This window comes from Lontra canadensis, unplaced genomic scaffold (assembly GCF_010015895.1).
Source record: "Lontra canadensis isolate GAN:19392208 unplaced genomic scaffold, GSC_riverotter_1.0 scaffold79, whole genome shotgun sequence".
Classification (NCBI taxonomy): Eukaryota; Metazoa; Chordata; class Mammalia; order Carnivora; family Mustelidae; genus Lontra; species Lontra canadensis.
The window spans coordinates 237,271-251,951 of NW_022631073.1; the positions used below are offsets into that span (position 1 = coordinate 237,271).

At 56.6% G+C, this 14,681-nt stretch overlaps 1 protein-coding gene across 4 annotated transcripts; it reads right to left on the minus strand.

Annotated features, from left to right (window-relative positions):
- Positions 1-2,055: 2,055 nt before the first annotated feature.
- On the minus strand, positions 2,056-12,181 carry PAOX (polyamine oxidase). Of its 4 annotated transcripts, none has more exons than XM_032882040.1 (7): positions 11,945-12,179; positions 10,932-11,418; positions 9,919-10,118; positions 8,019-8,271; positions 5,210-5,322; positions 4,686-4,843; positions 2,253-2,460 (listed from the first exon to the last, which is right to left on the minus strand). In XM_032882040.1, exons 1-7 carry the CDS (start codon positions 12,126-12,128, stop codon positions 2,317-2,319), a joined length of 1,539 nt encoding a protein of 512 aa, XP_032737931.1. In that variant the 5' UTR covers positions 12,129-12,179; the 3' UTR covers positions 2,253-2,316. The 4 variants fall into 4 exon arrangements, with proteins under 4 accessions (XP_032737932.1, XP_032737933.1, XP_032737931.1 ...); XM_032882039.1 differs by having other exon boundaries at positions 5,210-5,325; XM_032882041.1 differs by lacking the exon at positions 4,686-4,843 and having other exon boundaries at positions 2,056-2,460; positions 5,210-5,325; positions 11,945-12,181.
- Between the last annotated feature and the right edge of the window lie 2,500 nt (positions 12,182-14,681).

Below are 14,681 nucleotides of genomic sequence, written 5' to 3' on the forward strand. Positions count from 1 at the left end.
CGGGGGGGGCGGGGGCGGGGGGGCGGGGGCGGGGGCGGGGGCGGGGGGCGGGGCTACCAGCCAACCTGGGACTTTGTGCAGGCCAGGGACTTACCAGGGGTCCTCAGTTCACGGAATTTTTTTTTTTTTTCAAGATTTTATTTATTGACAGAGAGCACAAGTAGGCAGAGAGGCAGGCAGAGAGCGGAGGAAGCAGGATCCCCGCTGAGCAGAGAGCCTGAAGCAGGGCTCGATCCCAGGACGCTGAGATCATGACCCAGCCGAAGGCAGAGGCTTAACCCACTGAGCCACCCAGGTGCCCCCATGGAATTTTTTTTTTTTTAAGGAATTCATAGATATATTAATGTTAACTACATTTTAAAATTTCTAGCTCCTCAACTCAGCAGTCCCCTTTTTACAAATTGGTTAAAATGTTCAAATACTTTAAATGTAGTCTATATATGTAATATCCCCCTTTTCTTTTTCAAATACGCCTCGTCTTAAACAAAGCCTTCGGAAACGCTGACGGCAGTCCTGCTCCACTGTCAACACACGGAGCCAGGATTCCTGCGGTCCCGTACTCTGTGTAGCGTCAGGTTTTAGCTTTAGTTCTGAGTCCCAGCAACTACTCAGCACACGGTGAGTACAAGAGTGTTACTCTAATGGAATTTCTGGAACAAGCTGCTAAAATCCCAAACACGCTTGAATTCTCAGCACAAAAATGTCACTACTGTGACCGTCTCAGCACTAAACATTCCCAGGACTGTGGGAGGTAAGCCCTCCCAGGCGGCTCCCAGACTGAGATGATGGACTCAGGGGAGGAGTCAGACACCAGAGGAGAATGAGGACGAGGTCGCAGCCCCCGGCCCGGCCTCACAGGGCAGCCCTCCCACCAACAGGGGAGCAGGTGCCCTGCTCACCTTTGTCACCTGGGGTACAAGAAATGTCTCCCCAAGGCACGCAGCTTGAAGAAAGCTTGGAGGTCAACAACACAGATGGCCGAGGGAAGCGGCATCTCTCAGAGCCCTGGGACCACAAACCTGAAACAAAACCCTGTCACCTTCCAGATTTCCCACAACTGACTGGCAGGTGTCCCACACAAAACACTTGAGTGACAGAGCATGGGACACACATGCAGAACTCCGGGACAGCAGCAGGGAAGACCCCTTGGAGGGGCCATCTGACCCGGGAGGGGAAGAACGAGATCGGTCCATGCAGGGCATGCTGGGGCCAACTTGGGACTGGAGAAGAGCCTAGGCAGGCGTGGCCCCAAGACCCCTCCCCCAAACACACAAACACGCTTGCTGGTGCCTGCAGCCAGGGTCCTCCCCGCCGCCCCCACCAGAGCCCATCACAGGCTGCAGCCTGAGGCATGAGGGGAGGCAGGAGCCACTGGCTTCAGGGTGGGTGCAAGGCTACGAGCCCCATCGCCTGCAGCTCCCGCACCTTCCTCCCAAGTGCCACTGACCACAGCACCAGCCTCCCTGGGCCTGTCCTGGGAAGAAGACCAAGCTCTGCAGGGGCAGCCTTGAGGCTGACCTTGACCTCCACATTCTGTCCCCTCCTCAACTGGGAAGTGGCAGTGCTGTGACCCATTCCTGGGACACGTTGAGAATGCAGCCAGGTAGGATGGGGTCAGCTGAGCCGAGCACCCAGGCATCCCGACACACTCACCCCAACACTGCCCACTGCACTGACATGCCCCCCACTCGCCCTGACTCCCCAACCATCCCACCCCCCTGCACTCTGGAGGGATTTTTTATTCACTTCCTCTGGAAAACCTCTGGCCCCAGGTCAGGATGGGGTGCCCTGTGTACTCCTGTGTCCGCGCTCTCTGGCCCTCCACCAGCGCCACACAGCTGGTGTCCACTAAATATCTGTCACCGTGGTCCTGGGACCAGCAGTGAGAGCTCGGGAATGTCTGAAGGCGCCAGGGACAAGGGGCAACCACAGCACCCAATGTCCAGGGAACTCAAGGGAGGGGGCACATGGCCCTGCAATGGCCCAGGCCTGGGGCCTGGCGAAGACAGGTGTGACGGGCGCCGCAGGCCCGAGCTGCAAGAACGAGGAGACACGGAGGCGTTAACAGACTTTATGTGCCTGCCCCAGCAGCAGTGGTGGCCTCCCATGTCTCATTTCTCCAAGAAGACTTCGCACTCAGCTCTAGCTAGACCCTGGCTAGACTCAGGGACATGAAAGATGAGAGCTTCCTCCAGTCACCAAAAAAGGCAGGCTGTCATTAACATCCCCAAATCTCAAGCCAGGACAGACACTGTCTGTCAGCCTCCCCGTGGCACTGGTGGGGCGGAGCTGGGCTCAGAAGGGGAGAAGCAGGACTCAGAGCCAGGGCCCAGGCAGCTGTGCCTGTGGGTCCTGCAGAGCGATGAGCCGGTCGGCCTCCCTCCAGCCAGACAGCAGAGCCCCGTGCGTGGTGGAGTAAAACGTGCGATGTGTGGCTTCCCCTGCAAACAGTATCTGGAGCTGCAAAGAAAAGCCGGGGTTAGCACAGGGTGCCGGGCATCAGGCCACAGCCGCACGCCTCTCACTGTGGCTGCAGAGCTGATGGCAAGTGTGTGGCTTTATTGTTCACGAATCCCACTGAGCTCTGAGCCGGTCAGGAAGCGTGAGCAGGAACACAGACAGCAGCCACTCCCACGATCAAGAGAAATTGCAAAATGGAAACCCAACAGACGGTTTGGGATGCGATGTTAAGGACTTCACCCAAAACACAGAGTGAAAACCCAGAGACATGGAAGTTAGGAGGGAAAAAGATTTAAAAAAAAAAAAAAATGAGGACCAGTCCCCCATCCAAACAACAAAATCCCACAAAAGAGGGAAGCAGCAGAGAAGAAGAACAGGGAGCTGAGATAATTCCAGGCTTCCTAAGAGGTAAGAAATGAAGGACGCTGAATGGCTTCGGACTTTCCGAGCAGCACTAAAGAACGTGTTCAGAATGCTGAGGGACGTGCCCCTCAAACTAGGGTTGGCGCCCCACGTGCGGCTCATATGGGGTTACGAGTTCCTGGACACGCCTCCCGTAGAGAGGCAGGGTCTGTGTCCTGACCTTGAATCTGGGCAGGCTTGTGACCACTGTGCAGTGGGGTGTGGCAGAGTGGCACTTCCTGACATCCTAGCTGGGCCACAGGAGGCAACGCAGCAGCCTCCTCCACGGGAATGTCTGGGCCACCATGTGGGCAGCAGCAGCCGCGCTGTGAGGAAGCCCGAGCCACTCAGAAGCCACAGGCAGGGGGTCCCATCAGTGTCCCAACCCAGGGCAGCCGCGCAAGACGAGCAGCCTCAGACGACCCCCACCCCAACCCCGAGTGACCCCGGCACAGGTCAGGTCTTCCCCACTGACTCCCCAGACATCATGGACAGAAACAGATGGTCCCACGTGCCCACCTACAGAGCCTGTCGGCATAACAAAGTGGTTGTTCCCACCACTGGGTTTTAGGGTGGTTTGTTACATGCTGGCAGGACTGGAACATGCAGTCTAAGGGGAGAAGGACATTTCCACACAGGTAAACTTTCTCTAAAAACTCACCTCCCCTATCCCCCTCATCAGGGAGCTACTGGAACAAATGTTCCAGAAAGTGCATGCATGGGGCAGGCGGGACACGGGGCGCAGGACAGGCGAGGGCTGTGCGTCAGGAGCTGAAGCTGACTCGGGGATAGGGGAGGAGGTGAGAGAGGACGGAAGGAGTTAGCAGAGTCCAGGCAAAGATGGGCACAGAAATCGGAGCCCTGCACACTCCCTCCCTCGTGCGCGCAGTCACACTCACTTGCACATGCCACAACTCCACACACCTGCCCAGAGACTCACAGACACACACGCATAAAGTGTCGCACAGTTGCACACTCGCATCTACAGACAGGAAAGGAACCACAGTGTCCTTCAGGCCAGATGTGCGTGGGGCCTGGAGCAAAGCAGATGACGGAAACACTGAACAGTGGCCTTACTAAGAGCACTGCGCCACACATGGGGAGGCTGGGGCAGAGCTGAGTGCTGGGTGGGCAGAGGAGGGCAAGAGACCTAAAACCCTACCTGCCATAGGGAAGACCTAAAACCCTACCTGCCATAGGGAGAGTCAGTCAGGGATGCCGAGAACTGAAAATCCGAGGAGCAACATTATGGAACAAGCAGACCGTGAAGCGATCATGAGGCACTTGGGAAACGGAGCCCTGAGTTTCAGATCATACAGAGAAATTTTCATCATTTTTAACTGGGACAACGTTGCTATAGTTACACATCTTCCGAGGACGTCCTCTGTCTTTAGAGACCCACTCCGGGGTGTCTGCAGTAAAACGATGTCGTCATCCCATGGTGTGGGGGACGGGCCATGGCTGCCACTGCACAGCGTTGAAGCCGCAGACGTGGCCCAAAGGTCTGGCCGGCTCGTGCACAGACCCGAAGTTCTCCACAACCCAGTGTTTTGTAAAAAGAGGCAGATGCATGTGAGACTTAGAGATGGGGTATGTTCGGAGCTGAGCCTTGGCTCCGAGGGCCTGGAAGGGGGGGCTGGAGGCCCTTGACAGCCGCTGCGGTTTGTAAGTTTGTTATTTGTACCAGCACTGCAGGGTTTTCTGATGCTTTAGGCTACGTGCATGTAAAATTCTGATAAAATAATGCATATTTCACGATTCCTAATTTCAGAAAGCACAGAGACCTAGTGCAGGGGTCCCAGCCCCACCCACGCCCGCCTCACCTGTGCCTCGGCGCCATCCGTGGGCAGGGGCTGCGCCAGCTGGTTGATGTCGTCCCCGGTGCTGCCCACGGCCACGTAGCTGTAGGAGCCCCTGGTGTACGGGGCGCTGTGCCAGCGGGAGCGCAGCATGCTCCTGGGCGCAGGGAGCTGGGCATTTCCTGCGCCCAGAGACGCCCGTCAGTGTGGCCCCACTGCCCTTGGCCCCATTCCAGCTTCAAGATCCCACGGTTTAAACCGAAGGAAACCACCCGGGAAGTAAACCTCACCACGAGTCTATTCCTCAGAAGCTCTCCCCGTCTTACCACTTTGCTTAACTCAGGACACCCAGAAACAGAAAAAGGCAATGGAAAGTGTTTGCAAAGCCGTTTCAGTTCCTCAGACATAAGAACCGAGTGACCCCACTCACAGCAGGAGGACTGTCCCTGGAGGGTCAGAGCACCAAGCTCGTTCTTGCAAAGCTGGGCTCCTGTCCGGAGATGGCCAGCGAGGAGCGCCCGCGGTGCCCGGCCACACACGCTCCGTACCTGTCACCCTGCGAAGCACTTGGGTCAGAGACAGAAGCACGTCCTCGTCGGACAGCGTCTCCATGAACTCAGCCTCCAGCCCGGCGATGAAGCCGCAGAGGACGTGGACAGACCTGCTGGGGAGACACACGCTGAGACGACTTGCAGCCAGCTCACCTGTGCTCAGCCCCCGAGGCACCCCGACAGCAGGTGCGGCCCACAGCCCACCCTCCGGGGTTCCAGCCCCCAGGGACTGTGAGGCCACAACCCTTTCCACAACGCAGAGACAGTGTTTGCTTTTCCTACTCTGTCAACATCCACGCTGGCGTGCAAGACCCACAGGAGTGAACGGCTGTCCCTTCGCAGAACTGGGACCAGCACATAGTGTTCTGCTGTGACATGTGCCCCATGAAAAATAAATAGGTGAACAAAAACACCAAATTCACTTGGGAATGTCCTAGATGAAGCCGCGCATGCCATTAACTGTATCAAACCTCAAGTCCTGACCGCACGCCGCTCACATTCTTCGTGACAAAACGAGATCCGGCACAAAGCACTTCTGCTGCACGCTGGTGTGGCACCGTCTTCAGGACAGCCCTGGGCGGTGGCTGGAGTTGCCAACTGCGTAGCTCCTCTCACAAACACTGTTTCTACTTGAGAGAACGCGGCCGGTATTCAAGCTTGGGTGTGTGGCAGCAGGTTCTCAAAAACGAGCAGTGTGTCCATCACGAGGAAAACAACTGCAAGCATTTACTGCCAATGAAGAAATTTAAGCGCTCAAGCAAAAATTACAATTTTAGAAAACTTGTATCTGCCACCAACAGCTTGATAGGTTCCCAATACCAAGAGACTTTCCTGAGATCTGTGGTGATATTAATAAACGTAATTCTTTGAGGTACATGAAACAGATCAGTGTCTGGAATGCCCAAGCTAGGGACGTGTGCAAGAGCCATTCAACGTGCAGCGCAGGCAGCAGAGTTCGGAGCACAGACGTCCACGACGAGCTTCCAGACTCCAGACGGTGCCTGACCCAGGAGGAGCGACTGCGTCTTCAGTTTCGGTGCCATTTCACAGAACACCCACAACCATCTGAAGACTAAGCACAACCCCTTCTCCAGACTGCGTGTCTGAGTCAAGATGTTTCATCTGCTTCAAGTGGAATGAGACCCAGCCCCACTGCCTTCCGACAGCCTTGAGAGCCGAGCTGTCCGGGATCACCCCAGACGGTAGAGGTGAGGAAAAAAGGCAAAGCATCGCTACTCTCCTCGCTAAACTTTGTTTTAGAAATATAGTTATTTTTCTTTAATAAACGTTAACATTATTTCATTTAAAAGATAACGGGGCCCTGGACGGCTCAGTCAGGCGACCGACTCTGGATTTCAGTTCTGGTTGTGGTCTCAGGGTCTTGAGACCCGGCCCCATGCCAGGCTCTGTGCAGAGTATGGCGTCTGCTTGGGATTCTCTCTCATCCTCTGCCCCTCCCCTCCCTCAAAAAAGATGCTATCTATGCTAACATGGTAGAGATTTACTCAGTTTAAAGAATAAACATTTGGGGCGCCTTGGTGGCTCAGTCGTTAAGCATCTGCCTTTGATCCTGGGGTCCTGGGATCCAGCCCTGAGTCGGGCTCCCTGCTCAGCAGGGAATGTGCTTCTCTCCCTCTGCTCCTCCCCTGCTGTGTGCTCGCTCGCTCTCTCTCTGTCTCAAATAAATAAATAAATAAATAAAATCTTTTTAAAGATTTTATTTATTTATTTAAATAAATTTAAAAAATTTTTTAAATTTAACAGTTTTCATTTCTAGTGTGGTAAATGTACAGACACGACCCACCTAACGGACGCTCTTTGGGAACCCTCAATATTTTTAGAGTATGAACCGGGGTTCAGAGACCACAAAGTGTGAGGGCCACCGTCCTGGACCACAGAGCGTCCCGAGGACTGTCGTCTCCACCAGTGTCCTGAGCACAGGCCACAGAGCCAGGGATGGGGCAGCGGGCCGAGCACGCCAGCCACCGCTCCACTACGTATCTGCAGCCCTGGGTACCTTTCCAAGCCCCTGGATGTCTGCTTTATCTTCGGTGCAAAGGACACGTGCAGGTCCCCTCCTAGGTGGGAGGGCCCCACGCACCCAGCTCCTTTGGCTATTGGGGATGAGCTTTGCTGGAAGGCATCCCTGCATTTTGTCCTCCAGGCCCAGAATATGGTCCCCAACCCTGCCACGTCTCTGTGTGGAAACTTGGACTCACATCTGCCAATCGACTACCACACACTGGCTATGTCTTTGGCTCTTGTGGGAAAAATCGTCCCTCCGTCCCTAAATGACTCATGGTCTTGTTTTCTGAGTCGGCACCAAGCCCACGCAGACTGCTTGATCCATGCGTCATAGCCACCCAACTTAGCCACGGATGGGTCTTTGACTCCTGAATTATAAGGAAACACAAAGGTGTCTCCTCAATTACTGCATCAGGTTGAAATACTGTCTCCCAGTTACAGACCCTTCCATGTTTCAAATTCCTTCTGTAACCTACACACCCCAGCTTCCTGGGAATTTCAGCAAACACTTTCTTACTGATTGAACACACCCTCCCGGCCACAAGCTCATTCTAGCACCTAAGACACGCCAACAGGCTGCCTGCAAGAGGCTTCCATCCAGTCCTGCAGTGGTTAGAGCCCCAGTGTCTGTCATCAGTGCTCTTGGGTGTCCTTGGAATTCCACCCAGAAATCCCCCAGAAATGCCTCCCAGTGAATCAACAGCCAAACTAAGGCCAACGAACCAGCTCCTCAACGCTCACCCCTGACGGGTCCTCAGAGAGACTCAAGCAGCATACATACTCAAAGGAAGGCAGGACCAAAAAGCCAATGAGCTTCTTGAACCAGACGTGCCGCAGCTCAGACGCGACGTCCTCCAGGGGTGACATGTCCTCCCATACCACCTGGATGTACTGGCAGTCTGGCTCCCAGAAGGGCTCCTCAAACTCCAGGAAGATTTTATTATTGGTCCCAAAGCCCATTTTCCTGATCGCTTCTGCCTTCTCAGTGGGCAGTGGTGGTTCAAAGAAGGTGTCCAGATGTTCTTTAAGAAAACCTGGAATTCACAAGTGGACTCAATTTACACCACGTAAATCTCATAAACTGGAATTGACAGCCACAGGAACCCACCCAGATGCCCATTAGAGGAGTCAGCAAAAGGAGGCATCCAGAGCCCATGTCCACTCGGGACCCACACCAGCCCCAGCTCAGCTGAGCTCCCAGAAATCGGGCTGGCTCTGGCCACTGGGACTCGGCCTCAGTGATCAACACCGCAGTGGAGGGACATGAAAGGCCCCATGGACACCTGCTCAGGCAGGCAGAGTTGTCAGGCCCCACCCAAACTGCTCTGTAGGACACTGTCTCACTTCGAAACCCATCTGCCTCTCCATGTCTGCAGACCCCGCTGCTCCAGGATAGTGTGGAGAAGCACCACGACACATGGGCTCTCTCCAGAAGCCACAGGAAAAATAACCTGCATGCCAAAAAAATTTAATTCTGGGCCAGAGTCAGACAACAAGATGGACTGTTTGCAGCACAGTCTCCTTACAACACAGATAACTTGCAAGCCAGTAAGTAAAGGACAAACAGCCCAGGAGGAAACAGACCCACAGAGGCTGCAAGGGCCCACAGAGGGGTCCCACGCCACCCCCCACAGTCCCATTTGCCCAGACCCTCAGCCCAGCAGCTCCCACCACCGTGATTTATGCCACAGATACATTCACACAAGTGTTTGTGTTTCCATCACACAGATGGAAAATGCTTTGTGAGACAAAAAAAGTGAAAATAGGCTGAATTTCCATCAACTAAGGAATATTCAGCAACGACCCTCACGTACAAGGAAATACTATGTGCCTATAAAGAACCAGTGTGACCGGTGTCCCCGCTCCCGGTGAGCAACCCCAGCAGACACAGTGACGCATCCACTGTTGAGAGCAAGGGCTCCGCAGGCAGCCCTGCAACTGTGCATGAACACAGACACCGGCGGGGGCTGGGGTGGGGGGTGCCGACTGGGCACATTGACAGAAGTCGTATGAACCGAGAAAGCAGGGGGCGGCAAACAGCAGCAGGAGACGATGCTAGTACGTCCAGTGTGGTTGCACGTGTGGGAGAGAGGAGCTGGGTGCTGAGCTAGCTAACCACAGCCCACATCCCATCCCGAAGGAGCCCCAGGAACCCACACCTTTCCTCAGCTCGGGCCCTGCCACTTTGTGAACCTGCACAACTAACTGCTGTCATTCTGTCCGCCTCTGTCCAAGAGGACAGGGACATACGCGTCCCCAGCTGCCTGCGGGTAAGTGAGACGGCACAGGCACAGCTCGGCTCAGCTGCCTCCACCTTTTGTCAAGTTGCCAAAAGAGCTTCTGTCTCGGGCGTCAGATCTAGAATCAAACAGAACCATATGCTTGATCCACTCCTTGATTACACCAGGACGGAACCTGAGAGCTGGCTCTCACACCCACTTCCGTCTCCAAGAAAGCCCAGCTGGGTGAACTGGAGGCCGTCCCAGCCTTCCCATAAACGTCCTTGGAAGGAGCAAGACACACATTTTCTCTCATTGTGAAACTCAATGCCAAAGCACGCAACTGCTACAAACACGAGAGAATAACCCTGTTGGGAGCTAGACTGAAAACGGGAGCTACCACCGGCCCCGGCCCCGGGGGTGGGGGACCAAAGGGAACCCTGACGGGGAAAACGGCTTTACCTAAGGGCACAGTGATGATGACGTGATGTGCAGGGAAGCAGGCTCCGTCCTCGCACTCCACCAACACTGGAAACGTCTCCCCAAGAGACAAGGCTTCCTGAAAGGACCCGTTCCAGTGAATGGTCTTCACAGGCTTGTTAAAAACAATCACGTCCTCTGGCAAGGAGGCCATTATGTGGTTTGTGAGCCCCTGGTAGCCCCTAGGAGACACAGAGGTGTGGGCGTTTTCAGAGGAAGCTGCCATCGGGGGAGGCCCTGTAGGGAAGGTGGGAGGAGGGCAGGGTCTCCTCGGAAACACAGACACCACCACCCAGGCTAACAAGGGGATCAGGTGAGCATGAGCAAATGGAGGTAATTATGGGAGGACAAGGCCTCCTCCCAACCCACCTGGAACCCTACTTCTGATCACAAATGCCCTCCCCTGCCGGGAGACTTGGGGTGGTGATGCCAGAGAGCCCAGCGGGACAGTCCTGTGAGGGCCTCTTGAGTGCTCGGTGGGGGGACAGCCACCCGCCACAGGGGTGGGCTATCTGTCCATCACAGAGGCTGGAGCCTTACGCAGCACTTAGCACATGAGAGGCCTCATAAACACGGGAGGAAGAAAGTGCGATGAAAGGTATGGCCTTCTTTTAATCATCTTTTAATCATTCTTTTTCCCAAGTGAGCAAAATTAGAGAAACAAACGGGCGATCTCTCTAAGACGAGGAAGACAAATGGCCTCCTGACCCTCTCACCCTTCCCCTACTTCCCACAGCTCAACCAGTAAATGGAAAGGGTCCCAGGGTGCACGGAGGGGAACCAGAGTACCTGGAGAGGGACCAGGGTCCATAAAGGGGGGGAGGCTCAGAGGGGACCTGGGTGCATGGAGGGGGTCCCAGGGTACATGAAGAGAGGCCCAGGGTACACGAAGGGGGACAAGGGTGCATGGAGAGGCCTGGGGTGCATGCAGGGGGCCCAGGGTGCCTGGAGGTGGCGCACAGAGGGCTGACTCGGTGGGTGGGGCATGCACATACCCAGGAAAGGTGCAGTCCAGCCCAGGCAGCACGGTGTACTCCCCAAAGGGCACGAGGGCCACCAGGTCCATGCTGTGGGTCCCGCTCACACAGCACTCCACGTTGAAGAAGCTGTTGAGGATGGCCAGCTTGAGCTTCCTGGTCTCCTCATCCTCCATCCAGCCAGCCGCGCGCTGTTGGATCTCCTTCTTGAGGTACTCCCCAACACTGGGCACTGGGGCGTCGGCTGTGTTTAGGAACTCCCGAGTCTGGTCTATGAGACCATAGAACAGACTCGCCATCTCCACTACCAGCTCACGGCTCACACTTACCCCAGAGCTGGCGTAGGACACGGAGGGCAGGCCCACATGACCCCCAGTTTCAATCAGCTGGTTCTCCTCTGACAAGTCCTTCTCTCTCAGCAGCTGGTACTTGGCAGCCAGCTGAAAGACCGGGTTGCCCTGTGAGGGCCCGTGGATCCAGTGGGCACCCAGCTCTACCACACCACCTGGCAGGAGCAGCAGAGGAGACTTGGAGGTTGTCTCCCCACAAAGGCCAACCCTGAGCCCTTCTCCGGGACCGCACCAGCCCCGCCCTCCCCAGGCCTGCTCTAAAAGCCCCACCCGAGGACACAGGGTCCCTGAAGACTACAGTCCTAGGGCCTGCTCAGACCTAGTTTAAGGGCAACATTTGGCCTGCGCCCGCCTTTAGAGGACATTTAGAGAGCCGCCACGGGAGCAGAAGGGGTGCCTGGGGGTGACCCGGAGGCTGGAGGGGGAGCTCCTCGAGGGACACAACCAGAAGGACTGCAGAGACACAGGCTACCGTCCGCGGCAGGGGCCGGCCCTGCCAACCGGACGGCTGAGTTTCGGGTACCAGTGAACTCGGCCTCATTAAGGCGGGGGCGGGTGGGCAGGCAAGGCTTCCGGGTCGGCCAACCCCGGGTGCAGGGCTGACCGAGCGGCGGATCCCGGGCCGCACCCGTTGAGTTCCGGAAATGGGCTCGGGGAAGGGGTTCCGGGAGAGGCCGTTACCGAAGCCGCGCTCCGAGCGGATGCGGCCGCCGGCCCGGGCAGTGGCCTCCAGGACCCGCAGCTGCGGGAAGGCCGGGTGGCTGCAGAGTCTCTGCGCGGCGCCCAGCCCCGCGATACCGCCGCCCACCACCAGCACCCGCGGGCCGCGGCCCGAGCCCTCCGCGCGGCCTCCGCTCGACTCCATCGCACCGTCCTGGGCAGTCCCCGTGCGCCCCCGCCGCCCGGAAGCGCGGAGAGCTCCGAGGACACCCGGCAGGGGCGGGAGGTGGGGCGCGGGGCGGGGCTGGACCGATGGGGCGATGGGGAGGGGCGGGACCGCGTCCGGGCACCCGACGTCCGGCAACGGGACTGGGGGTGCACCGCGAGCCGGGACAGGAGCGATGGGGAGGGGCGGGGCGAGGGCTCGAGGCGGACGGGAGGGGAGGAGTTGGAGGCGGGGAGAGGGGGGGCGGGGCGAGGGCTGAAGGTGGGAGAGGCGGGGCTGGAGGCGGGGCGATGGGGAGGGCGGGGCGAGGGCTCCAGGTGAATGGGAGGGGAGGAGTTGGAGGAGGGGCGGGGCTGGAGGTGGGAGAGGCGGGGCTGGAGGCGGGGCGATTGGGAGGGGCGGGGCGAGGGCTCGAGGTGGACGGAGGGGCGGGGCGGGGCTGGAGGTGGATGAGCGGGGCGAGGAGGGGCGGAGCGATAGCGAGGGGCGGGGCGGGTAGGTGGAGCGAGGAGCAAGGTGTGAGGCCATGCCCGGGCGGCTGCCACACCACGTGACCCTATGGGCTGGGTTTGGGGCTTCCGCGAGAAATGCAGCCCACGTTTCCGCTGCAGGGCGGAGTGTGGGCGAGCGCCGCTGGGTGGGAGTGTGCCCGCGGTCGGCCTGTGCGCGGGGCGCGGGCCTGCTGCTGGCCGATGTGGGCGCGTGTCCCCACGGAGGGAGGATAGCGCCGGCCGGGCGGCTCGTGTCTCCTTCCGAAGGAGACGTGGGAAAGGCGACCAGAAGGAGGAGGACGTGCCTCTCTCCTGCCGCAGAAAAGCGCCATGAGCGCCTTCGCCCTGGGACCCCGGGGAGCCTATGGATGAAAGTCCGAGGGGGACTGTGGTGTCAGGGTGCGGCGGGGAGAGCTGAGCACGTCCTAAGTGGGGCTCTTCTGAGTGTGTGTGGTCACAGGAGTTTATACATACGAGGTACAAAGTTCAAGAGAAAGGGTAAGTGAAGAACTTTCTCTCACGTGCCCCTTCCCCGCCACCCACCCCAGGAGACATTTCGTGCATATTCAAGCACGCAGGCCTTTCTAGAGAACTGCCCTAATTCAGGAAGGTCCGTTCTCTACTGTCTTGTGAGGGTTAGAAAGCTTCTGCCCTCTGCCCAAAGGCTTTCCTGTGACAGGGTGTTAGGGCTCGTCAGTCCTTCTTAGTCATGCGCTAGATGCTGCCGTCCTAACCCACCGGGAGGCTACTGTGGACTTTCTGTGGCCCCCTGTTCCAGCCAGTGAGGGTGGCCGGGATGGGAGGCTCTGCAGCCTTCAGCTACCACTCCTAAGTCAGCTCCAGACTGGGTAGATGGTCTTTCTGTCTGGGTTTTCCCCTCTCCATGTCCCAGAGGATTCCCTCCTGTCCCCCTGTGCGGGCTCTCCTTGGCCATCTATTCTTGTTTCTTAATTCACTCACCTGTTTGGGTGAAACTGAGAAGAGGTGTCTGGGAGATCATTTTTTTAACGATAAGGCAAACCTGAAAATGTCTGGGTTTCGCCCTCACACTTGACTTGTAGTTTGCCTAAGCATAGAACTCTAGGTTAGAGACCTCCTCCTTCAGGCTGTGAAGGCATTGTCTCATCCCTTCTAGGAGTGCGGTTAGGAAACTCACAGGCAAGGGCACCTGGGTGGCTCAGTGGGTCAAGCATCTGACTTTCAGCTCAGGTCACGATCTCAGGGTCATGGAGTTGAGCCCTGCATTGGGCTCTCTGTTCAGTAGGGAGTCTGTTTGTCCCTCTTCCGCTCTCCATCCCCCCATTCGTGCTCTCTCTCACTCTCTCTCAATAAATAAAATCTTAAAAAAAAAAAAAAGATTCACAGGCACTCAAATTTATAATCCTTTACCACAGTGGAGGCTTGTTCCGCCCTGCAAATATTTAGGATCATTTGCTGAAATTTCACAGTGTGGTGCCTCCATGTGTCTGGACTTTCACTATGTTGGGAACTCAAAGTCTGGAAACTCTGTCCATCAGCCCTGGGAGCTTCTTTCATAGGTTATTTCACTAATCAGTTGTTTCCACCAATGATTTATCCCCCATGTGCTGTTACCCTTTCTAAAATTCCTACTTTAGGGGCACCTGGGGGGCTTAGTCATTACGTGTCTGCCTTCGGCTCAGGTCATGATTCCAGGACCCTGGGATCGAGCCCCGAGCAGGCTCCCTGCTCAGCAGGGAGTCTGCTTCTCCCTCTCCCACACCCCCTGCTGCTTCCTCTCTCACCGTCTCTCTGTGTCAAATAAATAAATAAAATCTTAAAAATAAAAATAAAATGCAATTCCTACTTTAGGACGTCAGAGGTTTCAGACTGAACCTTGGATGCTCAGTGTACTCTCCTGTTTTCCACCTTTCCTGTTGCTCTGCTTTCGGCAGCGTTGCTCCCCACGAGGCTCTTGTTTTTGCTGTCACAGAGTTGAATTTCCAAGAGCTCTTCTTCCACACATGTCTGTTCTTAGAGAAATGTGCTGTTCTTCAAGGAGGCGATGTCTGAGGATATAAAA